The sequence below is a fragment of the Microcebus murinus genome, chromosome 10, assembly GCF_040939455.1.
Source record: "Microcebus murinus isolate Inina chromosome 10, M.murinus_Inina_mat1.0, whole genome shotgun sequence".
In the NCBI taxonomy this organism is placed as follows: domain Eukaryota; kingdom Metazoa; phylum Chordata; class Mammalia; order Primates; family Cheirogaleidae; genus Microcebus; species Microcebus murinus.
In genome coordinates, this window is record NC_134113.1 from 24,714,869 (window position 1) to 24,741,525 (window position 26,657).

The 26,657-nt window shown below is 38.7% G+C and overlaps 2 protein-coding genes across 6 annotated transcripts in view; one reads left to right on the forward strand and one right to left on the reverse strand.

Moving 5' to 3' along the window:
• Positions 1 to 5,752, reverse strand: part of VEZT (vezatin, adherens junctions transmembrane protein) — a 98,075-nt gene extending 92,323 nt beyond the window's left edge. For all 4 annotated transcript variants that reach the window (XM_012775292.2, XM_076007098.1, XM_076007096.1 and 1 more), the window contains exon 1: positions 5,601 to 5,752. In XM_012775292.2, coding sequence (XP_012630746.2) covers positions 5,601 to 5,636 — 36 coding nt within the window. In that variant the 5' untranslated portion in view covers positions 5,637 to 5,752. The remainder of the gene's footprint in view (positions 1 to 5,600) is intronic.
• Positions 5,753 to 5,950: 198 nt separating this feature from the next.
• Positions 5,951 to 26,657, forward strand: part of FGD6 (FYVE, RhoGEF and PH domain containing 6) — a 116,257-nt gene continuing 95,550 nt past the window's right edge. For both annotated transcript variants that reach the window (XM_076007100.1, XM_076007101.1), the window contains exons 1-2: positions 5,951 to 6,275; positions 12,195 to 14,616. In XM_076007100.1, the coding sequence (XP_075863215.1) occupies positions 6,260 to 6,275; positions 12,195 to 14,616 (2,438 nt within the window). In that variant the 5' untranslated portion in view covers positions 5,951 to 6,259. The remainder of the gene's footprint in view (positions 6,276 to 12,194; positions 14,617 to 26,657) is intronic.

Sequence of the window (26,657 nt, forward strand, 5' to 3'; positions counted from 1 at the left end):
AGATTCTCATAGGAGCCTGAACTCCACTGTAAACTGTGCATGCAGTGGATCTAGGTTGCATGCTCCTTATGAGAATCTAATGCCTGATGATCTGAGGTGGAGCTGAGGTGGTGATGCTACGGCTGGGGAGTGGCTGCAGATACAGATTATCATTAGCAGAGAGGTTTGCACAGTAAATGTAATGTTCTTGAATCATTCTGACACCATTCCCCCACCCCACCCCATCAGTTCTGTGGAAAAATTGTCTTCCATGAAACTTGTCCCTGGTGCCAAAAAGGTTGGGGAACACTATTATAATGGACTTTGCAGATTCAAAAGGGGAGCAGTTGGGAAAAGAGTGAAGGATCAAAAACTACTTGTTGGGTACAAGGGACATTATTGGGGTGATGGGTACACTAAAAGCGCTGACTTCACCTCATATACAATTCATCCATGTGATGAAATACCACTTGTATCCCTAAATCTATCGAATTAAAAAATAAATTCAAAACATTAGAAATATTTAATAAAAAATTTAAAAACCACAAACATACTCAATTAGGGTAATCAAACAAAACTAATAACTAGTTCTTTGAAAAATCTATCTGGGAAGTTGATAGTGTGGCAAAACTATGCAAGATAAAAAGAGAGGGCATGAGTAAACACAGAAATAAGATCTAATTAGTTTTACAAATGAGACTAAAAATTAATAAACTAAGAATATCAATAATTTTGAAAATCTAGATAAAGAACAATTTGCTGGAAAATTTAGTAGTACATAACATTTACTAAAAATTTACAATGTACCAGGTACTCATCTAAGTAATTCACTTATATTAAATCATTTAATACTCATAACCACTTATGAGATAGGTACTGTTACTTCTATTTAATATGAAGAAACTAAAGCTTAGACAAGTTAACTGCTCAAAGTCACATGAACTAAAAAACAGCTGAGCTAGGATTTCTTAGGCTGCCCAATTCCAGAGCCCATACCTTTATATTACACTGCCTTTCAGAATAAAAAAAGTTATCATAATACAAAACTATAATCAAGCAATAGCCATAAAAGAAATTGAACAGACAGACAACATCTACTTCTTTTCCCCAGGAAAGGCCTAGATCATTTAAAGGCCAATTTAGCTATACCTTCATGGAATAGATAATTTCCATTTTGTAAAATCAGTCCTAAAGCACAGAAATGAGGTGGGAGGCTGCCTGACTCATTTAGAAGGCAAGCAATAAATGTTCATGGATTAGAAGATTCAATATTGTAAACATGTTAAGTTTCCCTGAACTAATCTATAGATTCAAAGCAATCTTAATCAAAATCTCGGTAGGTTTTTTTTCAACTGAAATTAACAGGCTGATTCTAAAATTCATATAGAAATACAGTGGGCCAAGAACAGCCAAAGGCAATCTTGAAGAAAAATAAAACTGGAGAGTTTTATACTATCAGATATTAATATGTATTATAAAGTTACCATAATTAAAAGAATGTGGTTTTTAAACCACATTTTAAACCACCAATTAAAATAATGTGGCACAAGAATAACAAAATGTCAAATGGAAAAGAGTCCAGAAACAAATTTACACATGTAAGGTAGCCTGATTCATGACAAAGGTAATGCTACAGTTCAGTGGGGAAAAAATGGTCTGTTTAGAAAATGGTGTTAGTAAATGGTGTTAGGTAATGCTGTTATTAAATGGTGTTAGGTCAACTGGACATCCACATGTGAAAAAAATATGTTGATCTTTACTTGATATCATACAAAAATCAGTACCAGATGGATGGCAGATCTAAATGCAAAAGGTCAAATAAAGCTTGTAAAGAAAATATTGGCTGGTGGCTGACACCTGTAATCCTAGCACTATGGGACATGGAGGCAGGGGGAGGATCACTTGAGCTCAGGAGTTTGAGACCAGCCTAAGCAAGAGCAAGACCTGTCTCTACTAAAAATAGAAAAATTAGCTGGACATTGTGGCTTGTGCTTGTAATCCCAGCTACTTGGGAGGCTGAGGCAGGAGGATTGCTTGAGCTCAAGAGTTTTGAGGTTACAGTGAGCTATGATGATGCCACTGCACTCTACCTGGGTGACAAAATGAGACCTCGTCTTTTAAAAAAAATTATAAAATAAAAGATAACAATAAAAACAAAAAATAATATAAATTAAAAAGCTACACAATATAACAACTATTTACAAATACTCTGTCACCTAGGCTGGAGTGCAGTGGCATGATCATAGCTCCTAGGCTCAAGGGATCCTCCTACCTCCACCTTCCAAGGAGCTGGGACTATAGACATGTGCCACCACACCCAGCTAATTTTGTTTTCATTATTTTAGACTCAGGGGTCTAGCTATGTTATCCAGTTTGGTCTTGAATTCCTGGCTTCAAGCAATCCTCCCACCTCAGCCTCCTGAGTAGCTGGGATTATAGGTGATAGCTGCCCAGCTTCCACAACCCTGATCCCTACAGCTTTTTTTTTTTTTTTAATATTTTTGATGAATTGGTTGAACCTGTGCATATGGAACCCATGGATATGGAAGGCCAACTATATATCTACCAAAGGACTTATATCAAGAGTATGTAAAGAATTCTTTTAAATTAGTAAGAAAAAGAGACAATCTCAGAAAAATATGCAAGAACCTTGAAGTGGCTTCACAAAACTGGATATACAACTGATCAATAAATACATTAAAAGTCTTAACTTCCTTATCAGTGAAATACAAATTAAAACCACAAGGAGAGAGCAGGACATAGCCACCAGAATGATAAAAGAAAAAGACTGAAATTAGCAAATGTTGGTAATTTATAGTGAGGATCTATAGCAATGGGACCTCTCATACACTCCTGTCAGTATAAACTGGTACAACCATTTTGGAATAATGTTTGGCAGTATCTATTGAAGGTGAATATTTCCTATGATCCAGCAATTCCTCTCCTAAGTATTTAACCATTAGAAATATGTTTAACAAAATACATAATAAAAGGTTCACTATGTAGCACTAGTAGTTTAAAGCTGGAAACTATTCAACAACCATCAATAAAAAATGGTTTAAAACAATGATCATATATTCACATGGAATACTATGCAGAAATTAAAAATTTTCATGTAACAATATGGATGAATCTCACAAACAAAGCCAGGGAGCAAAAAAAGTGAGATACAAAAGAGCATATAAATGAAATTACACATGGTATAAACAATAAAAATAGACAATACTAATCAATGGTAGCTATTATAAGTCTCAACAGTGGTTACCTTTAGGGTGAGGACTAATGACTGAAAAGGACCAAGAGGGAGCTTCTGGTATGCTGGTGATATTCTGTTTCTTGATATGGGTGCTAGTTACATGAGTGTACTCAACATACAAAAATATGTCAGTCTGCACAGCTGTGATTTGTGTACTTTCTTTATGTAAATTACACTGTAATAAAAGTTAACATGTATAACAAAAAGCAAATAAATTAAAAGAGCAAACTGGAAAAAATTTTCTACAAATATGGCAAAGGTTTAGTGATATATGAAGAACTCATGCAAATCAATTTTTAAAAAGCTAGCATCTAATAGAGAAATTGGCAAAAAAATATGGAGAGAAATGTTCAAAAAAATTAAAATGGCCAATAAATGTATAAACATACAAAATGTAAATTAAAACAATGGGATGCTATTTTTTCTCATCAAATTAATAGAGCTTAAAGGAAACTAATCAGGCTGTTGATGAGGATTTGGTAAAACTAATACCCTCTTAACTCTTAATGGTAATGAGAACTGGCACAATCTTTCTATATTAAGTCTTAAATGTTCATATTCTTTGACCCACTAGTTCTAGAAATTATTCTAAGAAAAATCAGAGTTGCAGTTAAACATAGACTTATATCAGTATTGATTACAATGGTGAGTATTTTGAAACAATGTACCTATCCAATAATGTGAAAATGGTTACATTATGATACATGTACATGATGAGATATTATTAATAATTTTTTCAAAGAATGATGAATGTGAAAAGATTAATCATAAATTCAAGTGAAAAATATATACAAAATTCTATGTGGTATACCTTTTGTGTTAAAAAAATATTACACACACATAAACTCATTTGCACAGGAAAAAAGTCTGTAAGAATACATACTATACAGTTAATAGTAGCCATCTTTGGGTGGTGGGATAATGGACGATTTTCATTTTTTGGCTTATTTTCTACAGTAAAATATTCTTTGAGCATGTATTACTATTATATTCAGAAATCGAAGAAAATAATGGGGTAAAAAAAATACATCCATTCAGTTTTCCTCACCTAGAAATCTAAGCATCCTAGATTTCTCTCTCCTTCAATTCTCACATTCAATTCAATACAGATTCTCACATCTGTAACTGTTACTTCGATTTTAACTTAGAAATGTCCATCCAAGCTTTTATTCCATTATTCCTTCTCTCATTTCCAAATTCAGGCCCTTGTCTTCCCTAATGAACCCACATCTAGACTCTTCATTTCGGTAAAATGGTCACATTTCCCACTACATTGTAGCCACATCAAACCACTTTATATAGCAGCCCTCCACCACACCCAAGCCCCTACTTTCATACCTCCCAACCTTGGCATACTCAGTTCCCCTTCTATGTAATACATTTTTCCTTTCGGTCTTTCTAATTCGATTCATAGTTCAAGATTCACCTTGGATATCACTTACTAGGTGTAGCCTCTCGGAGACTGCGAGAAGAGATGGCCATTTTCAAATTCATCCTCCAATGACAGTTTGTACAATATTTCAATATTTAACATTGTACTGTCAGCGCCTCGCTCTCCCGTTGCAAGGCACCGGCCACTTCTTTTTTAAGAATTTCTTAAAATCTAGTTGGATGATCAAAAGCAAAGCGGATCTGCAGGGGTGTGAGCTTTGACCCGTGTCTGATAGAAAAATGGCACCAAAAATACTCGTCTGATTTTTTTCATTCAAGATGGCAGAGGATGTCTTAAAACAGCCCCAAACAAAAGCACTCAACTCCAGAGCTTTGAGTCAGAAAACTGGCTATACCTAGCGCAATAGCAAAGGACAAAAGAATCGAATCTAGATGCAGAGATGCTCCGGTTCTAACCAGGGACAGTAGGTCCCACACACACAGACTTTAAACGGTGTTAGAATACTGGCACCTGCTTCCTTTCATTCCGAGGGCCACGCCTTGACTGTGAACGGTGACCTGAGGCACTTCTGGATACTGACCCAAAAAATCCAGAATGAAAAAGGAGGCGGCTAAGTTGTGAGTGTCTAAAATGCACGATTCGGCCCCGCCCAGCCAGGCGCACTCCCCCCAACGGCGCATCCATTCCCCGGGGAAAGAACAGACAGGGCTCCCGCCCATGGGCCTGGCAACCCGGCCCGGGCTGGGAATTCAGGGCGGGCCTGAGGCAGAAGCCAGCCACGGCCAAAGCGCCTCACCCTACACCTGTCAGGCTGCGGCCGACACTAGGCCCCTAAATCGCGGGGTTTCGGTGGTCCAGGCCAACAGGAGCGCGTCACCCGATTTCTCGCCCCGGGATCGCCTCGCCTCCTCGCTTTACCTCTCGACCTTCTCCAACAAAGGCAATACACACCCACCGCCATTTTCCACTTACCTCAAAAACCACCTCTTCGTCAAACTCCGGTGTCATCCTTCTCCGCCATGCCACCCGCCTCAGCACGATGGGAAATGAAGGCGGGAGAACAGGCTGCACAGATACTTCGGCTTCTGCCCGTCCTGTGGATCTAGGAAACTACAATTCCCAGCATGCCTCGCCGCTCACGCCCCTTTTCCAGGGGCCCGCTTATTGGAGCAGAGGATGAGCGAGTGAGCAGGAGGGGCGGGAACGGAATGAAGCTGGAGCCCTCCGATTGGTGAAGGCTAGCGCTTTTGTCTGACTTTTACAGCCGCGACAAGCAGGGGGCGCCAGGAGCACTGATCTTTTTTTTTTTTGGCGCTGAAGAGGGGCACGCGCCGGCGGAGCCGCGGTGAGCACTGCTCGTGCCCGCGCCTGGCAGTCCGCCCGGAGCTCGGCGGGGCGGCGCTCGTGCTCGCCCGCCCGCCAGCCGCTGGCGGCTAGCGCCCGGGAGCGCCGCAGGGTCGCTGGAGCTGGCCGCATCCTTTGTGCGGCGCTCGGGCTGCGCAGCGGGGTGGCGGGACGGAATGCGGGCGCTGTGGGGGCTTTTCTCTTCTGCCCAAACTCTGGAAACAATGGTCTGAGAGGGGAACATGGATTGAGGGGCGCGAGCGGGCAGGCGAGCTGCGCGGGGAATCATGACTTCGGCCGCGGGTAAGTGACGGCGCTCGCGCTGCCGCTGTTAAGTTTGTGGCGAGCGCTCCGAGTCGTGGGCTCCCGAGCAACTTGCCCCGCTGCGGTGGGCGAGTTGCGTGCTCTCCACCTTTCCCGAGCACGTCCGCAAGTGCGCAGCCCGGGCCGTTCGTTGCCGGGTTTCTCGTCCCTTCCTGCCGAGAGGGGCTGTTTGGAAATCGTGGATCTCTTGGGGACCCCCCCCTTCAAAGGGAGGCCCGTCCGGGGAGCTCGGTTTGCGCCTGGTGAGACGCAGAATGTGAAGAGGGCACTTGCTCAAGTCTTCAGTAGTTGGAACGACTTCGCCTTTGCGTGCGCAAACAGTGTGGCTTCCCATGTTGAGAAATCGGTTATTCTAGGAAAGGGCAGTGTTCCCAGGATACTGCACTCGGGGACTGTGCCGAGTCGCTTTAAGCCAAGTGTCGGCTGGAAACCCCTCACCCTTATTAGATACAGAGGCTTAGACATTGTTACTCTTGTTCTGGTCGTTTTACTCCTGTTACCTGAGGAGGATTGCTCATGGCAATTGTTTTGCTCATCCTCACCCAATTTCTTATGGATTATTATTATTATTTTTTTCTATTTCTACCTGGTTAGTGTAAACGAGGCCTTATTTTCTGTCTGTCTCCCATAGTCCTTTCCCCCTCATCCAGATGACAAAGCCTGTATTTACCTTTGTGTGGATTTCGAGCAATTCTGGACATTGTATTTCTGAACATTCTTAAGGAACAGTTCTTAAATTTCAAAATAATTGCTAGTGTTACATTCACTTCATAAAATCATAGTTTAATTTTTAAACCAGAACTTAATACCGTGTTAAGTAAAATATTAAGGGCTTTTTCTTAACACTTTTTGTCCACGTTGAAATAAACTTTCATTAGAAATTTTGTAGTATGATAGTTTAAAGCTTTCCTTCAAAGTTACTTCTAGAATCAACACTTAAGTATCAGATTAAATTTTCATTGCTTTTCTTGGCATTCGTTTAAAATTCCTGCAACTTGAAACTGTCAAACAGCACTCCAAATGTTCTGATTTGTATTATTTCTAAAGCTTAGATATATTGTAATGTTGCATTGCTAGATGTAATCAGACTACAACTAAGGAAACAAGAAGTTAGCCAATAGAAAAAGAAAGCAAGGAGTAAAGTTTTCCTGTAGAAGATGTCGTGGATGTTCCCTTTTGATGTTATAAGTAGGTATATGGGATATGTCATCATACACTGTTGCAGTTATAGTCTTTATAAACTCTCTTTTCTTTAGCAAAGGGAGAGTTTCTACCTACATAAGGTAAATTATTTCCATCCTTCTCTTTTTTACACAAATGTATTTAAAATCTTCGTATCTTATATGTATCAGTTTTCAATTCCAGTCCTAACAATTTATAATAAACAAGTGCAGAAGCATTTAACATTTATGTATATAAAGTTAATTTCTAGGGCCCAATCTGGAAGTTTATCATTCTTTCATTTGAATTACTGTAGAATAATAAGTTGTTTTTATATTTTATAAACTTTATAATTAAAGAAGTCCACAGACATTTTTGTGGTGCTTAAAAGAGGGACATTTCCTGTGTCTAGCTGAGTAAGTTGGTTTTTAGCATGGCTTGCTGAGAAGTATTAACTACTTTTTTGGTCACCCATCTGTTAAGATTTATTATAATTCTTTCTTGTGTCTAAATCAGGACTATGGAAGAGAACTGGGTTTTATTTCCACCCCATTCTTATAAAATGATGTATATGTAGTTCTTACAAGCTGATTATCGTGCCTTTTTCCAGCATTAGTCAAATTCATTAAAACCTTTAGGAAAGTTATTTGCAACTTGGGGAGGGGATGTTTGTTTCTAATCTAATTTGTGATATTTGGGAGGGTTGGTTTAATTTAAAAAAATAAGTGGAATGTTGTAGAATATCTAAGTTGTATGTATCCTGAAGAAAAGCTTGCTTTGTTTTTCTGCATCTGTGACAGAGTGGATCCTTAGTAGAGATTTTAGAATTAATCTAAGTAGTATATGAAAAAGGTGAGAGAATTATAGGTGAATATTTTGTATGTTTTTGAACACGTACAGGTCGCTGTCTCATTAATGTCTGTGCTTTGCTTTTTGGCTGGTCCAATAGCCAAGAGAATTGTACATGTGAACCACAGCCATCTGTGTGTAACAGATGACAAGTATGTTTGTAATAGTTAGTAAAATGGTTACTAGTGCTTTACTTTCTTACCTTATATTTCCCTGGAGCCAAACAGCTGTGTAAATAAAAGATTTGCCACTTTGCTCTAGGAAGCTTTCGGTCTGACTGTTGATACAGTATTAAGATCCAAAGGTGCTGGATTCATTGCCAAACATCATCCACTTACTTCAAGAGTTTGACATTGGAGCAGACTATAATATAATGGCTTATTATTTTTTGAGTTGTGTTTCTTTCAAAATAGAGCCATTAAAAATAATAACAATAATGAAGGATTTTGGATATTGCTATAACAGTGACTAAGTTGAATACTTGTCCCTATTAATAATTAAGGAATTATTCAATAATCCTATTGAAGTTGATTCCTGCTCACTTTTCAAAATATTATTCTACATTAAAATGGATATTGATTTTTTTTTTAAAAAAAGAAATTTTCTGTTTCTGAGACTTATTAAAGAGTATGTGTATGTGGCAGCTCTGATTATTCCCAGGACTTGTTTTCAGTCCTGGAACACAGCAGTGAATGAGACAAAGTTCCTGCCCTCCTGAGCTTGTCTTCCAGAGATGAAGACAAAGGTGCGCTGAAGAGAAACAGAGGAGAAAGAAACTATAGCATATCAGGGGTTCTTTTGAAGCAATTATCTCAGAAGTTATAGTTTTAGATTCATATGGGCTTTAGAGATCTGTTCAACTCCCTCATTTGCAAGTAAGGAAAGTGAGGCAGCCAGGTCTGGGTCTGCACAAGACACACAGTTAAGTTAGCTAGCTCCCCAAGTTACATTATTGGCTTCCTCCAATACACAGTTAACTAACAATGGCAAGCTGAAGTTCACAGTTATTTATTGAATTCCCTGAGTATATGTTGAAAGCTTTAGGTACACAATACTGTGCCATATTTATTGGGCATCAACCCCAGCTCATAGGTAGCTAATTGAATTCCTATGACACTGAGAGAGAACAGGAATTTATGTCTCTTGGAAGCAGATTCAGATACAAAGCACATTTAAAGAAAAGAGTAAAATCGGTACCTGGGGAAAAAAAATATTTAAAAAGCAAAAATGAATTGGCTTAACAGCTCTGAAACTTCTGACAAGGCTCTAAGACCCAGAAAGTAAAAGATTAATTTGATAAGGTGAAGTTTTTTTTAAATTGTGATAAAATACACATAATGGAAATTTATGATCTTAACTATTTTTAAGTATACAGTTCAGAAGTGTTAAGTATATTCATGTTACACAGCCAATCTCCAGAACTCTTTTTATCTTGCAAAACTAATTTTTTAAAACAGTCGGGCTGGCACAGTGGCTCACACCTGTAATCTTAGCACTCTGGGAGGCCAAGGCGGAAGGATCGCTCAAGGTCAGCAGTTCGAAACCAACCTGAGCAAGAGCGAGAGACCCCCGTCTCTACTAAAAAGAGAAAGAAATTAATTGACCAACTAAAAATATATAGAAAAAATTAGCCAGGCACATGCCTGTAGTCCCAGCTACTTGGGAGGCTGAGGCACAAGGATTGCTTGAGCCCAGGAGTTTGAGGTTGCCGTGAGCTAGGCTGACACCATGGCCATCTAGCCAGGGCAACAGAGTGAGACTCTGTCTCAAAAAAAAAAGTAAAAAAAATAAAAAATAAAAACATTATTTTGAAAATCCCAGAGGTAGGATGTTTTGAGAATGGTTACAGAAATGAAATCAACATGACAGTCTGTCAGTTTTTATTTAGTTAGATGGGAGGTTGGGAAGAAGCTTAAGGCATTCATACTTTCTCTTAAGACTTGACTTAATAGATGAAGAACAGTCCATCACAGCAAGCTGTATCACTAGGCTTTGAAAGATTTTACAGTTAGTTTCTACCTTTAAAAAAAATCAACCTAAACTAATAGTATACTTATTGAACAGCTAATTGAAATTGTATAGCTTTAGAAATTTGTATTAAGTTATTTTGAAAAATAATTCATTATCTTCTTTATTTCTGATAACATTATACCTAGAAATGGAGTGTGAAGACATCTATTATCATATAATTTTTGTTGTACACATAGTATTAGGGGTTTGGGAAATTCTTCCTTAGCTGGTAAAAGGAAGTGGTGCACCCTACTAGTTTTTTTTTTTTTTTTTTACTCAGTTCCATATAATATCTTCCCAAGTGTTGTGACTAATTTCTTTTGTTGAAAAGAAAATCATCTCCAAATGAAATATCAAAGCCTCTGTGTATTCAAGTAATTAATTAAACAATATCTAGCAGTCCTGCAGATATTTTGAAAAGATTTTTTTTCAATAAATTAAAGTTTTATTAAGTTTTAGATTCTGTTGAATGAACAAATATAAGAAGTATAGGGTAACACACTTTTTACCTAAAGTCTCTTTGGGGAAATGTGCATAATAAGTGACAGTGTAGGTAGAAGTTAAAAGAACTTTAAAGTAATACAGACATACAGACTCTATATGTCTTTTCATTTTGCAGATCTATTGTGTAAAGCTTTTTTTTTTTTTTTTGACATTGAGAGATTGAGTCTCACCACTTTGCTGCCTGGGCTGGGGGCTGGAGTGCTATGGCTCAATCATAGCTTACTGCAGCCTTAAACTTCTGGGTTCAAGCAATTCTCCTGCCTCAGCCTCCGGAGTAGCTAGAACTATAGCCATATGCCACCATGCCCTGCACATTTTTTTCAATTTTTTGTAGAGATTGGGACTATTGCCTAGGCTGGTCTCAAACTCCTGGCCTTAAGCAATACTCCTGCCTCGGTTTCCCAAAGTACTAAAATTATAGGTATGAGTCATATCACCAAGCCTTTTTGTGTAAAGCTTTTATTAGGTTCCTATAGGCTAGAAGCAAGTCTGTACAAATCAAGCATGATATAATAGATGTTAATTAAATACTTCATATATATTGTCAAGGAAGAGTTGCTACACTAGCAATTGTGGTCATTTTTAAATGCACTAGCACAGTGGTTAATAATGAAGACTAAACAACATAATCACCTATGGAACTTAAAAGAAATACAGATGTCCAGGATCTATTCCCAGAGACTCTGATTGGTTAGATCTGAAGTAGGGCCTAGACATGTGACTTTTTAAAAAATAAAGCTCCTTGAAGGAATATAATGAAAATTCCCAATTGATTGCACAGAGAACTATCAGCTTTATTATGACCCTAAAATGATACCAAAGAATTAATTTTCAGTTTTTAAGTTTGGAAAATTTCTGATTTCTGTATTCCTTTGGGGTTCTATGTATTGAATTGGACAGATCATTCATAAAAGGCATCTATGCAACTTTATTATATTATCACTGAGGTAGAAGAATATGACTGCTTATTCATATGAGAAGCTTAAGGAGTTGTAGCCTACTTTTAACTTAGGCAAATTCAACTCTCAGCACTCAGCAAATAAACTGAAGAACACTATATGGGTCCCAAGCAAAAGTCAGTTATTTCATTTATTGTCAACTAAAGATATGGTAACCTGTTCCAAAGTTGGTGGAAAAGCTATATTGGATGTATTTCAACATGTACAATATACTCAAAGCTGTGTGTACTGGAATTGAAAGAGAATTTAAGGAATTTTCAAGAGTACTATTGAGTCCATATAATGCAATATAATCTACCTAGTAGATTGTAAGTAAGATATAAATTGATATTGTTAAAAGTAAAAATGTTATCAAATTTAATCATGTATCATCTTTGGTTATTTTAACATCAAATTATTCTTTTTTCCTTTCTAGAGATTAAAAAGCCACCGGTGGCCCCCAAGCCCAAGTTTGCTGTGGCAAATAATAAGCCAGCTCCACCTCCTGTTGCACCTAAACCTGACATTGTGATTTCTAGTGTTCCACAGTCAACAAGGAAAGCCAAACCGGCTATTGCTCCCAAACCAAAAGTTCTGAAGAGTTCTGTTCGAGACGTTGGGCAGTCACCATCAAGGAAAATTTCTTCAAACCTGGAAGAGCTTAAACAAGAATTACCTGAAAGCACTGACAACTTTAATTGCAAAAATATAGGGGATGAGAATAGTGATTGTACTTTACCAGTGTGTTCCTGCAGTTCTGAGTGTATACATAAGCCTGGAAATAGAGAGAATTTATATGTAAAGCAGCTTGTTTTAGAGCCCCTGGAAATGAATGAAAATTTAGAAAACAGTAAAATTGATGAGTCTTTGACTATAAAAACTATGAGTAAATATGATTCTCATGGTGAAAAGGTCAAGAACCAGACTAAAGTAGTTTTAAAGGCAAGCATCCTAGAAGAGAAGCTCAAAGATGTCTTAACACACCGAACGTCACCTTTTATTTCCTCAAAGAAGCACAGGTCTGCAGACAACCCAGAAATGAATGGTGGCTGTAATTCAAACAGACAATTGAGAATTGAATTTTCAGATTTGTCACCTTCCCCGTCCAGCTTCAAAAACGTTCCTGATCATCACAGTTGCCACTTACAGCCTCCTAGTGATGAATTTCAAAAATTTGAAACTTGTCAGGATGGCAGTGGAAAAAGCAATAATTACTTTCATTCATCCAAACTAGAAGCTCTAGAAAATGGTAAAAGGAGTACTTTTATATCTTCAGATGAAATTAGTAAAAAATCAGAAGTCAAAGACCTTGGCCCCTTAGAAATTCAGTTAGTACCATGTACCCCCAAATTTCCAACTCCCAAGCCCAGAAAGACACGTGCTGCTTGTCTATTACGCCAAAAGTATGTAGATACTCCTAGTGAAAGTACTGAAGACCCAGAAAATTCAAACAGTAGCTCTTGTCTTATCGAAGATAGTTTGAAAAACAATGAAATCAATGTTCTTCATCAGAATGTTTTATGTAACCAAGAACAGGTGGACAAAATGAATCCAGGAAATAAAAGTGAATTAAATATGGATTCCAACCGTGACAGACAGGACTTAGTCAGTTCACACAAAGCCCTGGATCATGAAACATCTTCCTTTGAAAAAATGACTCCTTCATTAGACTCTAATTTGATTTCTGACAGCACTACAATAGATGGTTCTACTATGTCACTTGCTCTGGACAAAGGGACCAGTTTTCTAAGATGCAGTACTCTATCTATGAGCCTGCCTAAGCAGCTCAAATTAAATTGCAATGAACATTTGCCTACTTCCTGTAACTTGGGAGTTTCTGCCCCTCAAATGCAAAAGGAATCTATAATAAAAGAGGAAAGTTCCTCAAGAATTGTCCCCAAAAAACCTCAAAGACACAGCTTGCCTGCTGCAGGAGTGCTTAAAAAGGCCGCATCTGAGGAGCTTGTGGAGAAAAGTTCTTATCCCTCAAATGAAGAAAGAAATTCAGAGAGAGGTCTAGAAAGAAATCATCTTCAGCATTTGTGTGCCCAGAACCCTGGTGTGTCATCCTCCTTTGATGTGCCTAAACAGGCTTCAGAAAAGCCTGTGTGGAAATTACCTCATCCTATTTTACCCTTTTCAGGGAATCCAGAATCCTTGAAATCTGTCACCATATCCTCAAATAATGAGCCTTCAACTGGCCTAACCAAGCCTAGAGCAAAATCATTATCTGCTGTGGATATGGAAAGGTGCACTAAACCTTGCAAGGACTCTACAAAGAAAAACTCTTTTAAAAAGTTGCTCAACATGAAACTGTCCATCTGTTTCATGAAGAGTGACTTTCAGAAATTGTGGTCCAGGAGTAGCCAACTTGGAGACACAACCGCAGGCAACCTCTCCTATAGGGAACGGAAAGGGATTGAAGGTGATTGGCATGGCTTCTTGGTAGGAGAAGGGAAGAGAAGTAAACCTATCAAGGCATATTCTGCAGATAACTCCAGCCTAGAATCTCAAAAAAAGAGGAAGAAGTCTCGGGCCCAGGCCAGTGCGGCTAATGGTCTGAGAACTGAGTCTTTGGATGACCAAATGCTCTCTAGGGAGAGGGAGTTGTCACCTCAGGCACCTTGCAAGTCTGTTACAAGCATCTGTGCCCCAGAGTATGAAAATATACGCCATTATGAGGAAATACCAGAGTATGAGAACTTGCCATTTATTATGGCTGGAGGGAAAACTCCAGAGTTGGAATGGCAGAATTCCAGCAGCATGGAGGACACTGATGCAAACGTGTATGAGGTAGAAGAGCCATATGAAGCTCCAGATGGCCAGCTGCCACTTGGACCCAGACATCAGCATTCCAGGTAACACCGAGGTGCCAGACACTTTTGCATGCATCGATGCAATAAACCTCAACAACCTGGTGAAATAGGAATGCAGGGGGAAAATCACTTTGTGAGGGAGTGGTTTACAAAGCATATATTAAATTATTCCTAAGTGCAGCCTCTTTTTATCACATAGTGGGAGTATGTATTTGCAGTGCAAGCTTGTAGTAGTAGTTAACTTGTGTTAAGTTAGTAACTGATTCAAAGAATTTGAACCAGGCCGGGCGCCGAGGCTCACGCCTGTAATCCTAGCACTCTGGGAGGCTGAGGAGGGTGGATTGCTCAAGGTCAGGAGTTCGAAACCAGCCTGAGCAAGAGCGAGACCTCGTCTCTACTATAAACAGAAAGAAATTAATTGGCCAACTAATATATATAGAAAAAATTAGCCAGGCATGGTGGCACATGCCTGTAGTCCCAGCTACTCGGGAGGCTGAGGCAGCAGGATTGCTCGAGCCCAGGAGTTTGAGGTTGCTGTGAGCTAGGCTGACGCCATGGCACTCATTCTAGCCTGGGTAACAAAGTGAGACTCTGCCTCAAAAAAAAAAAAAAAAAAAAGAATTTGAACCAGTAACAGTGTAAGTCCTACAAGGAAGGCCTGGAACAAAAATCCTAGGGCCTCCAAGCAGCAACTCAGAAGTCATAGCAGGGAACCTAGGGCGTGAAATTGGCCCCATTCAATGAGCTTTATTTGCTAGGTGTAAGAAATCTGAAGTTTTAAAATCCATGTATTTTACCTGTGGTATCCTTGTCAGGTGCAACCTCTAAATTTGCATAAGTCACCACTCTTTGAGGATTGGTTATTTTACCTGTTGAAGGCTAATTGCTGACCTCAAGCAGATATAGGAAAAATGCAGGAAACACGTAACTACTATTCATTCCTTGTTTTTGTATATGCACTTTCTACCTATGGAGTGCCTACTCCATCCCTCGTATTAAAATCTTGTCCCATCCTTGGTGGTCTAGCTCATCAGTCTTTGGTTTCATGAAGCTTCTATGGTTTACCTAGCAGGAAGTGTTTATTTCCTATTCTGACCACCCAGTTATGCTCTGATATCCTTTAATCTCAGTCTGTCTTATGGTATAATTATTTATTGGTGTGTCTGATGTTCTGTGTTCAGTTTGAAGCTCCTTGAAGAGTTCTAGTCATATCTTTTCATCCTGGCATGAGGGTAAGCAAGGGCCCAGTAGACAGACAATCAGTAGTTGTTGGTTGGGTATGTGAGAGAATGAATGAAAAAGAGGCAAAGGAAACAACCACTGCAGCTGCTTCCTTCCCTCTCCATAGCCACAAAGGTAGCATGTGCATTGTATTTCAAGTGTTTATTTTGTGTTTAACAAAAAAGCACATAGACTCTTTTTGAAGGCTTCGGATTATTCTTAGCCCACTAACTTCAGGCCTTTGAGTACTCAGGTCTTAATATGTGACATTTGTAGAAATACTCACATGCCTGGCAATAGTTGGGCTTCAAAAAAGCATAATTGGGGCCGGGCGCGGTGGCTCACGCCTGTAATCCTAGCTCTCTGGGAGGCCGAGGCGGGCGGATTGCTCGAGGTCAGGAGTTCGAAACCAGCCTGAGCAAGAGAGACCAGCCTGAGCAAGAGCGAGACCCGTCTCTACTATACATAGAAAGAAATTAATTGGCCAACTAATATATATACAAAAAATTAGCCGGGCATGGTGGCGAATGCCTGTAGTCCCAGCTACTTGGGAGGCTGAGGCAGGAGGATTGCTTGAGCCCAGGAGTTTGAGGTTGCTGTGAGCTAGGCTGATGCCATGGCACTCACTCTAGCCTGGGCAACAAAGCGAGACTCTGTCTCAAAAAAAAAAAAGCATAATTGGGTGAATTGAATAAATAAAATTGTCAAACAAGTCAGTGTACCAAGTAAATAAAGTTAATTGTTTTAAGTTCTTTTAACTGTCAGATACTCCTAGCATTTTTCTTTACTTATAATCCTCTCTGCCCTTCCTCCTTTTACCTATAAAAGGCTACTTTCCTCCCTTGCCTAATTTGTCTCATAGCTAACTCCATTCTGTTTACATCTGTTGCTCCCTGAACATTAATACCTAGGCAAAAGCCCCTTCCTTGGCATAAATATCCAACTTTTTTTTAAATTGTATTTTCATGGATTCTGTTCTCGCCATGTAACAATTTTATTGGTACTGTCTTCTTTTTAACGTGCTTTTTTTTTTTTTTAATTCTACCCTCATGGTCTGTTTTCATGCAGATTTAACGTGCTTTTGTGTATTATTTGTACATTGGCTTCTTCACAATATACTTACTACTGTCCTTGACTAAAATAAATTTTTTTTCTTGAAATTGGAGGTTTGGCCATTAGGGTGAGTTTCCTGTTGGCTATCAGGTAAATCGTAAGCTTTTACTACTATCTCTTGACTTCTAGAACTTGTTCTTTATCTGGTATGCTTCTTATGCAGTTAGGGTTCTGTGGCTCAACTGGGGGGGAGCTGGTTAGGAGGGGTTCATGTACACAGCCAGCCAGTATAGCTGGGCTGGATGGCATTCATAAGGATAGTTCTTTCTGGAGGCCACAGGAAACCGAGGGCAGCTTTGGACAGGTTGCAGGCTGTGAAGGGTGAATGAGCTCTGCTTTTGAATTTCACTTTCCATGGAGATTTTTATTTAGGCCTGGAGTAGGGCTCTCTGAACAGGCTTGAGACTCTTAGAGTGTGCCAGCTGAATCAAAAGCCCTCAGTCACAGGGTCAGACTCACAGTATTGCCTGGGAGGTTGTTCCTTTTGTAAACATTGAGAGAAAGCAAAATCCAAGCCTTCACAAGGACACCTGGAAAGCTGTGGAGTAAGATAAATGAGCAGATGGGCATACATTTCAAGTGAGCTGAGAGGATCCGAGTGGAAATCCTATTTGGTAGTCTTGGCTCTTGAAAATATCCCTGTGCCTTGGAATAATTAAGACAAAATCCAGTACTCTCCCTGGGGTTCTTAAATGATAAGAAAAGATGCAAATGAATCCAGTTTAAGATTTTTCTTTGGGAGTCGTCAGAAGAGTGTCTTTAAGGCATTGGCCCCCAACCTTTGTCTTTTCATTTGTCTTCCATGAAACCTAGGGACTGGTTTCATGGAAGACAATTTTTCAACAGGGATAGGGTGGGGTGCTGGACTCGTGGGTTGGGGACCACAGCTTTAAGGGATTCTCAGTCCTCAGGGAAGAAAGTGTGGGTCAGAGTTCTGGTTCACAGAGAATCTTTAGTTTTACAGAGTCTACAAATAAAACCAACCACTTCTGAATTAGTAAACGGTCTTTTGGCAAGCTTGGGGGTGGCTCATATGACCACCTTTTTTAGAATATAGATGTTTCATAAATCCAACAGCTTAACATTTATAATTTTATAACATGTTTATAATTTATCAGGAAACAATTGTAAGCAGTCCCCAATTCCTAATATGGTTGTGTTCTAAAAGCTCATGATAATTTGGATCTCAGTATATTTCCCAAAGGAACAGTTTGAGATAGTGGTAAAGGTCTCATTTTAGCTCCCAAATTACATTAGCCATTACTGTCTGGGCCTCTCTTCCCCACCCTGATGCAGGTGATTTGCTATCCTCTCTGGTTGGGGTTGAGCATCTGTTGAGCAAATCCACAGAGTCAGGCCCCAGGGTTTGTGGAAAGGTTGAGGTAACTAAGGAAGAATGAGGAAATTGGGGCTGGGCCGGCTGTGAGGAAGACTTGGGACTGATAAGGTGAAGGGCAGGGTGGGGTGGGATGGCTGGGAATTAGTAGGCAGTGAATTTCTTTACCTCCTCTTCTCATTATTCCTGTTCATTCTCTCTTTCCCTCCCAGATTCCTTTGCTAACTGCCTGATTCTGCTAATTGAGTTTTTGACCCCAGGCAGGAGTGAGTAGAAGAAACTGGAGGAGTAGAGCAGGATAGGAGTGTAAGGAGTGGCTCTGGGAAACCCCAGAGTGGGGAAGGAGGAACAGCTAAATCTGAAGAAGGATGGCAGAAGGGAAGTTCCCTTGGCTGCAGAAAGAGCACCTTTAAGTGTCGCCAGTTTGGTCATTTGGTTAGTGCTGTGAATTCTCAAAGGCAGTTTTTGTTGATATTAAGATTGTAAGCAACTCTGGAGTATTCCGGTGTGTTTGGGATACAGTTGTGACACCTCTTCCCTGAAATGTTTCAGATATAATAGACCTAAAACAACTAGCAGGCAATGGGCCTTTCTATCTCATTAGTATGCAGGTGATGAGTGCTGCCATTTACTATTATTTTTACTTAAGAAGTTTGATGTTCATAGAGAAATTACTAAAATTTGGGCTTTTGATATTAAAGGGTTATAGACAAATCAGTAAAATACTAATAATAGTCTCCAAATGTTGGAATTTCCCCCTTGAAATTGAGGCAACTTTCTTGATCCTATAAAGAAAACTCTCCCTGGAAACATTCCAGGTTTTTTCCGTGTTGTTTTAGTTTGTTCTTATTATAGGCACTTCAAAGAAAAAGTATGATAATTGGGTTTTCCTAGGTAACCCAGCAAACCCTTAATTTATTTATTCCATAGATATTGACCATGTGTCAAGCACCATGCATCAAAGGTGAAAAGGGGTGCCTACTTCCAGGGAACTTGCCCAGTGAAGTGACAATTGGTTTTACTAATCCAACTTTTATCAGAGTTGTCTTTGTCTAAGTTGTATCCTGCATAGGGAGGGCATTAAAGACAACCTTGCAGAGGTGGTATCAAGGCTTTTTAAATGTACATGATTAGATTAGCATTTAGGAGGTTTTTTAATGTTGGTAAGGGCAATTTTAGTGGTGCTCTGGGGGAAAAAGCGAGATTGAGGACTAAGGAGAGGAAGTGGATGGAATCAGAAATGTGAATTACTGTCCCTTGAAACTTTGCCCAGAAGTCCCTGTCACTTGACACGTTTGGATTTATCTTTTGGTCATATTTAAGAACCAGAATTCAAAATAAAATAAACCTCAAAATTATTTCTTTTTAATTAAATCAGTATACCCTCATCTCTGGTGAAGGAAAGGAATACGTTTTTTGTTTGTTCATTTGTTTCTTCTCATTTCAAACATGACACTGGGCATAAAGAGCTGCGGAATGGCGTTACAAGCCCTATCAAATCCAGTTATGGCATTTGCATTATAAATCATCAACCTTAGTCTAGAAGACATCTTTCTTTGGTTGCATTTACCATCTGGTGGTATTGTTGGACTTTAATATAATGATTAGCGTTTACATTAACAGCCCTAATGAGCATTTCCATGTTGTCATGTCATAGATAAGATTGTGCAGTTGGTGGGGTGGGGGTTGGGACTTATATGTGTCAACAGCAGCCCTTTCCTGTAAGTTATTTTCAGCATCAGCTCAGGAAATATCAAAAATTTGTATGCCTCTTTAACTTTGTGTTTCTTGTGTTGGAATCATAGCCACATAGTTTTGGCAAATCTGTTTGTTTACATACTTACCCTACTTTTGAAACTGCAGCTAGAAGTGTTGGGTTTTATTTCTTGGCAATGATGCTCTTCTTTTTTTTTTCTTTTAATAAGAATTAGAAATAAGTATTAGGAATCATATTGAATAAGTATTAGGAATTAGTTAAATTGTAATATTTTGTCCGGCTGTGATGCTTGCAGGTCTCATTTCCTGCCAAAGCAGATAAATGATATTTTATCATATATATGTTTTTGTGGTAGAATGTCACTTTATATTTTTAGAGGCATATTTTTACTTGGCAATGGAAGAAGAAAAATATATATACAGAGAGAGACTGTATATGTAAATGGAAAACAAGATGTATGTGTGTCCTTGTCCTGCTTGGTAAAAATACATTGTTTTGAGATAGATGAAATTTGTACACTTTGGGGGAATAAAAGGTTGTGTTATTATTTTTACAGCTGATTGGTTTTCCATGCTGGGTTTTCATCAAGTTCTTGGACAATAAAAATCTAAAAGTCTTATAATTTAGGCAAGGATATGATGATTTTGATTTAAAAAAGTTAGAATTTAATTATATCAGTGACATAGAAATTGCTTTGTAAAATGAGCTTCTGATCTATGTCACATAAATCTTTTGGGAAGGGCAGATGTGAGGAAGGGTGTTGAGGAGGGCCCTCTTTCCTAAGCATTTGCAGCTCTTGTAAGGACATGATATGTAAAGGTAATCAGACAATCCTTCAATCTTTGGATGGATTAAACCTAGTAGTAGGATGTTTGGGACTCAATGCATTTTTGCAGCAGTAATAACTGTGAGTGGGTGTTACTTTCTCAGTCAGCCTGCAAGAGCATATTGTGAACTAAAATAAAATCTTAAGCTCTCCAGCTGACTGAATGGACCCCCTCTGGCTAAGGAGACTCTAGAAATACCCTAAAAGCTGAGTTGCTGGCCATGAGAAGGCAGGTCAGACATGCCTCATCATGCTCTCCTCCCTTCTTGGAAATATCCTTTGTAACTCATTAACAGGACTAAGGCTGGGCAATACAAAGTTCACACCCACAAGTCATCCATTTATTTAACAGATCACTTGAGTCTGGGCATATATGTTTGGTATATATGTCTAGTGGCTTGTCTCTGATTAACAGACTTCTTTATCTTAAAACATTCCAACCCTTTAGACAAAGCTTCATTTCTTTAACCAGTCACAAATCAAAGAATCTTTAAACCCACCTATAACATATAATCCTCTGCTTTGAAATGTCCTGCCTTTTCAAAACAAATCAATGTACGCCTTCTGTGTATTGATTTATGACTTTGCATGTTAATTCCTGTCTCCCTGAAATGTGTAAAACCAAACTGTAACCAAGCTACAGTGAGACCGCTTGCTTGCTCAAGGCTTCTTGGGCATGGCTCTCTGGGCCATGGTCACACATATTCAGCTCAGAATAAACCTCTTTTTTTCATCTGAAAAAAACTCTTTTTTTTTTTTTTTTTTACTACTATCACCTCTTTAAATTATAATTTTGCAGAGTTTGGGTTCTTTTTTTTTTTTTTGAGACAGAGTCTCATTCTGTTCCCCGGGCTAGAGTGCCATGGCATCAGCCTAACTCACAGCAACCTCAAACTCCTGGGCTCAAGCAATCCTTCTGCCTCAGCATCCCAAGTAGCTGAGACTACAGGCATGTGCCACCATGCCCGGCTAAATTTTTTTTCTATATTTTAACTGGCCAATTAATTTATTTCTATTTGTAGTAGAGACGAGGTCTCGCTCTTGCTCAGAGCTGGTCTTGACCTGCTGACCTTGAGCGATCCTCCCGCCTCGGCCTCCCAGAGTGCTAGGATTACAGGCATGAGCCACCTCGCCTGGCCTAGAGTTTGGGTTCTTTTTCATTGATAATATTTAGCTTCTAATATATGAAAAATGTGATGGAAAGTAATAGGAAATTAGACTATGACAATAAAAAAACAGCAATAAAATTAAATAATTTTTGTGACTCAGTGTTGGTGCCTTCAAGGAGAGGAAGGTTAGTATGTTGAAGTGGGAAATTGTAAGAGGGAAGAGAACAGGATGAAAAGGTGGGGAACATGAACTTTGGCTCAAGGATCATCCAGGTGGTACAGGGGAATTCTGAATCTGGGCTTGAGTTTACATGGAAGGGGATAAGCATGTTCATATTTCACATATTCGTAAGTCATGATTCTATATTACTTTTATAAGCTTTCTGTATTCTTGAATTTTTAAAAGTTTATCATCTTTTCCTGGAATTGTATAGATAAATTTCATCATTAGGGAAAGCCGTTTTGGATTAAAAAATATTAGACATTTTTCTATCAGCCTATTTATTTTAATACTTTCTCAAAACTATATTAGGCCGGGCGCGGTGGCTCACGCCTGTAATCCTAGCACTCTGGGAGGCCGAGGCGGGCGGATTGCTCAAGGTCAGGAGTTCAAAACCAGCCTGAGCGAGACCCCGTCTCTACCATAAAAATAGAAAGAATTTAATTGGCCAACTAATATATATAATATAAAAATCAGCCGGGCATGGTGGCTCGTGCCTGTAGTCCCAGCTACTCGGGAGGCTGAGGCAGGAGGATTGCTTGAGCCCAGGAGTCTGAGGTTGCTGTGAGCTAGGCTGACGCCACGGCACTCACTCTAGCCTAGGCAAGAAAGCGAGACTCTGTCTCAAAAAAAAAAAAAAAAAAAAAAAAAACTATATTAGATACAAAGAGCAGTTCATGTTACTATATATTTGAGTGTGGCAAGCTGTAAATAGGAAATACTGAGACTTTTAAAATTCTAAGTCTCTAAATTCAAGAATGGAACTGCCTTGTTTCTTGTTTCTTTCTGGGTGGCATGGAAAAACTACTTTGGTGGTTTAGTCTGCTTCTGGTAATTGTTTGTGCGTGTGCATCTCTGGAGGAAAAAAAGTACTGTATTTGTAAGTTGTTTTGACATTAGGCAGAGATAATCTAATACTGGAGCTATAAAAATAGAGGTGGCCAAATAGACTACTATCAGTGGAGTTCTAGGAAGAACAGCTGTCTTTTGCAGTTTTCTTTCCCAGGTTTCTCAGCCCTTCTTGTTTGCCTTTATTATAGATCCCTTTTTGTTTCATATAAGCGTGAATTGGAATAAGGTTGTATGTGGTGTTAGGATACCCATTGATGCACAAAGAAATTGAGTCATGGTGGTAAAATGATTTCATCAAAAGTGAACAATGATGGAAATGCAACTGGATTAGCGGTTCTGAACCCTGATCTTCAAGGGTTTGTTTAGCAGACTCTCCCATTTATCAAAGTATTTTGCTTTCTGATGCAGGAAAGGTGAAATAATAAACACTGAACAAAGAAAATCAGTTTCCCCTTAATGTTTGGATAAAAATAAAAAGGAAAACAAACACATTTAGTCTTTTTATGTTTGAAATAGTGCAATTGCTTGTTCTTTTGGCTCCTGTGGATGTAGTTGAAAACTTCATGTTTTACTTACATCATGTATTTTTTTGAAGTTACTTTCTTAGTTACATTTATAACAGTTGACACACTTAGGCATATTTTATTATCATATGAAACATTAGAAATTAAGGAGTAGATCTGGTTTTTAATAAAATTTAAAATAGCTTGTTTTGTTTTTTAAATCTGAAAGGCAGTTCTGATTTTGAATTGTTTGGCAACTGTAATTTCAAGTGCAGGAAAGTGATATTATGTAAAAGAAGAAATAGTTTGTAGCTCCCCTGCCACACACACACACACACACACACACACACACACACACACACACACACACACAACCTTCTGTTGGTCTTCAGATGTATCTACAGTCTCTAGTAAAGAGAAATTTCAATTTAGATGAGTAGCTTTTCATTATTTAATTTTTCTTTCCATAGCTCCACTAGAAATAGGCAGATAAAGCATAAAGCAGAAACCAAAATACTTTGATAAATGGGAGAGTCTCCTAAACAGGCCCTTGAAGATTAGGGTTCAGAACCGCTAATCCAGCTGCATTTCCATCGTTGTTCACTTTTCATGAAATCACTTTACTACCATGACTCAATTTCTTTGTGTCTAAAGGGTATCTCATAACACCAAATACAACCTTACTCCAATTCATGCATATATGAAACAAAAAGGGATCTATAACAAAGGCAAACAAGGAAGGCTGAGAAACAGTCCATCTATATCACCCTTGTTATCAGGGAGGAAGAGAGAGATGGATAATCAGACCATTTATAAATCCTGTTATGATTTATTTGGTAGCAAAAGTTTTGAAATCTTAGTCCTTTAGAAGTTTTGGGGTAGGGAAAATTAAATAGGGGTCTTTTTTGTCATCAAGTAATTTGAAAAATGTGGAAACTAAAGTATGTCTTTTAATGGTTTTAGGTTAAATATAGCCATAGAGTCATTAAATTTTAGGACTAAAGGAATCATTATAAATCATTTAATCCAGGCTCTTCACTCACTGATGAAACCAAAGCCCAGCAAGCCTTGTTGACTTTCCTCACACCACAGAGATGGGAAATTGCAAAACCAGGGCTCCAACCTGGAGCTTCAAAAGACCACATTGCGCCTTCTGAGGCTGGTGTGGAAGCATTGTAGAGAAAGTCAGCAAGACTTAGAAGACTCAAGTAATCTTAGTTGTTATGCAGAGGTTCAGATTTGCTTGCCTCATTTCCCTCTTTTCTCCTGTTATAACAGATATTGTTATCCCATCAGGAAAGAAGTCTGCACACAGCTGCATGTGAACACAGAATTATTGTTATTATTATTATTATTTTGAGACAGAATCATACTCTTGCCCAGGCTAGAATGCTGTGGCATCAGCCTAGCTCACAGCAACCTCAAACTCCTGGGCTCAAGCAATCCTTCTGCCTCAGCCTCCCAAGTAGCTGGGACTACAGGCATGCGCCACCATGCCCGGCTGATTTTTTCTATATATTTTTAGCTGTCCAGCTAATTTGTTTCTATTTTTTTTAGTAGAGATGGGGTCTCGCTCTTGCTCAGGCTGGTCTTGAATTCCTGAACTCAAACGATCCTCCCATTTCGGCCTCCCAGAGTGCTAGGATTACAGGCGTGAGCCACCGTGCCTGGCCCAGAATTATTTTTTTAAGAGGTTATTTCAGCTAAGTGAATATTTAAACTAGACCAAAACTTTCAGCAAACAACTATCTGGGGTTTTTTGCTTTGTTTTGTAAATTTATTTTTCTTTATTTTCACACAACTTATCCTTCACCTTAGAAGCAGATATCTGATGCTACTAATATATGTTAATAAAACCTTCTTCCCCCCAAACTGTCTGACTCCCCATCAATCTAATTTTTTCTACTCACCTATAAACCAGACAATATCAAGGATTAGAAATGCTGTTCACGTCAAAGAGCATGGATTTTATGCTTAATTAGTAATGGCTACTATTTACTCAGTATTTCTGATATGCTGGCATTATGCTAGAAGGCGTTGCATGTATTGTGTAGCCCCTACTATCCTATAAGACAAATATTGTCATTTTCTTTTACAGATGAGAAAACTAAGACCTAATAAGGCTAAGTAACTTGCCCAAGGCCACACAGTTAATATGTAGATAAACTGAGTATAGAACCAAGTTTTCTGATCCTGAAACATACTGATTTTAAATCAGATCATGTTTATGTTGTTCTGTGCTTTGAGCCATGGTTTCACTATTATTTTTTATGTTTTAATATCAGTATAAGTCTGAGAGTCTTCTACTCAGGGGACCACAGCGGTAAAATATTCCTGTCCCCAATTTGTTCACTGTCTAGAGGGAAAACACAGAGACACCTGCAGTGATATGAATAGACATTAATGACCATTTTCAGAGGCCCCAGATTTTTCATGCAAGAAGAGCTCATTGATTGGAAAGCTTTTATGGTTAGGTAATAGGTGTTTCAAAGGTTGGAAACTGAATGAATTATGTCATATTTGCATTTGGTCCAGTTAGTGATGGCTGCTATTCAAAGCAAGTTAAATATGGTTCCTGTCATTTACTAGTTGCATGTAGACATTAATGTCACGGAAAGGATTATGCATGTCTCATATTTCCCCACTGATTTACATGAGAGCTGCTTTTATAAAAAATGTGTTCTCCCTGTTCCTTTTTTCCTTCTCTCTGGTAAGTATAATACAGTCTGTCCTCTAAAACACTTTAGTTTAATAGTTAATCATCACTATTTATGGATCCCCAAAGTAAATAATTTTGTAAGGCTAAAATACCTTTTATAAAAAGATGATACCCTTATTATCTTAATGAAATAATGGAATTAATTGAATGGTAGAGTTTTTATCCCCAAAGAGGCAGGTGATTCAGTTTCTCTAATTAGTTGAAGATTTCTTAGAGGCTTTCTGGAGACTTTTGAATTATGAGAGTGAGCTTATTCAGTTTTGCTGTAAGGTTGAAAGAAGTTCTTAGGCAAGGCACTGCTAGTATTTGCCGAAGCTGCTAACACAGGTCCCAGGTACTGACCGTGTCCCCCAAGGGGCTTGCTGAGTCTACTTCTGAGATAAAACTAATTGAGATGCCTCTTTGTGACCTTTAAATTTCACACGTGTAATTCATCCTGCTTAGGCTCAGTTGAATTTGGTTTGTCT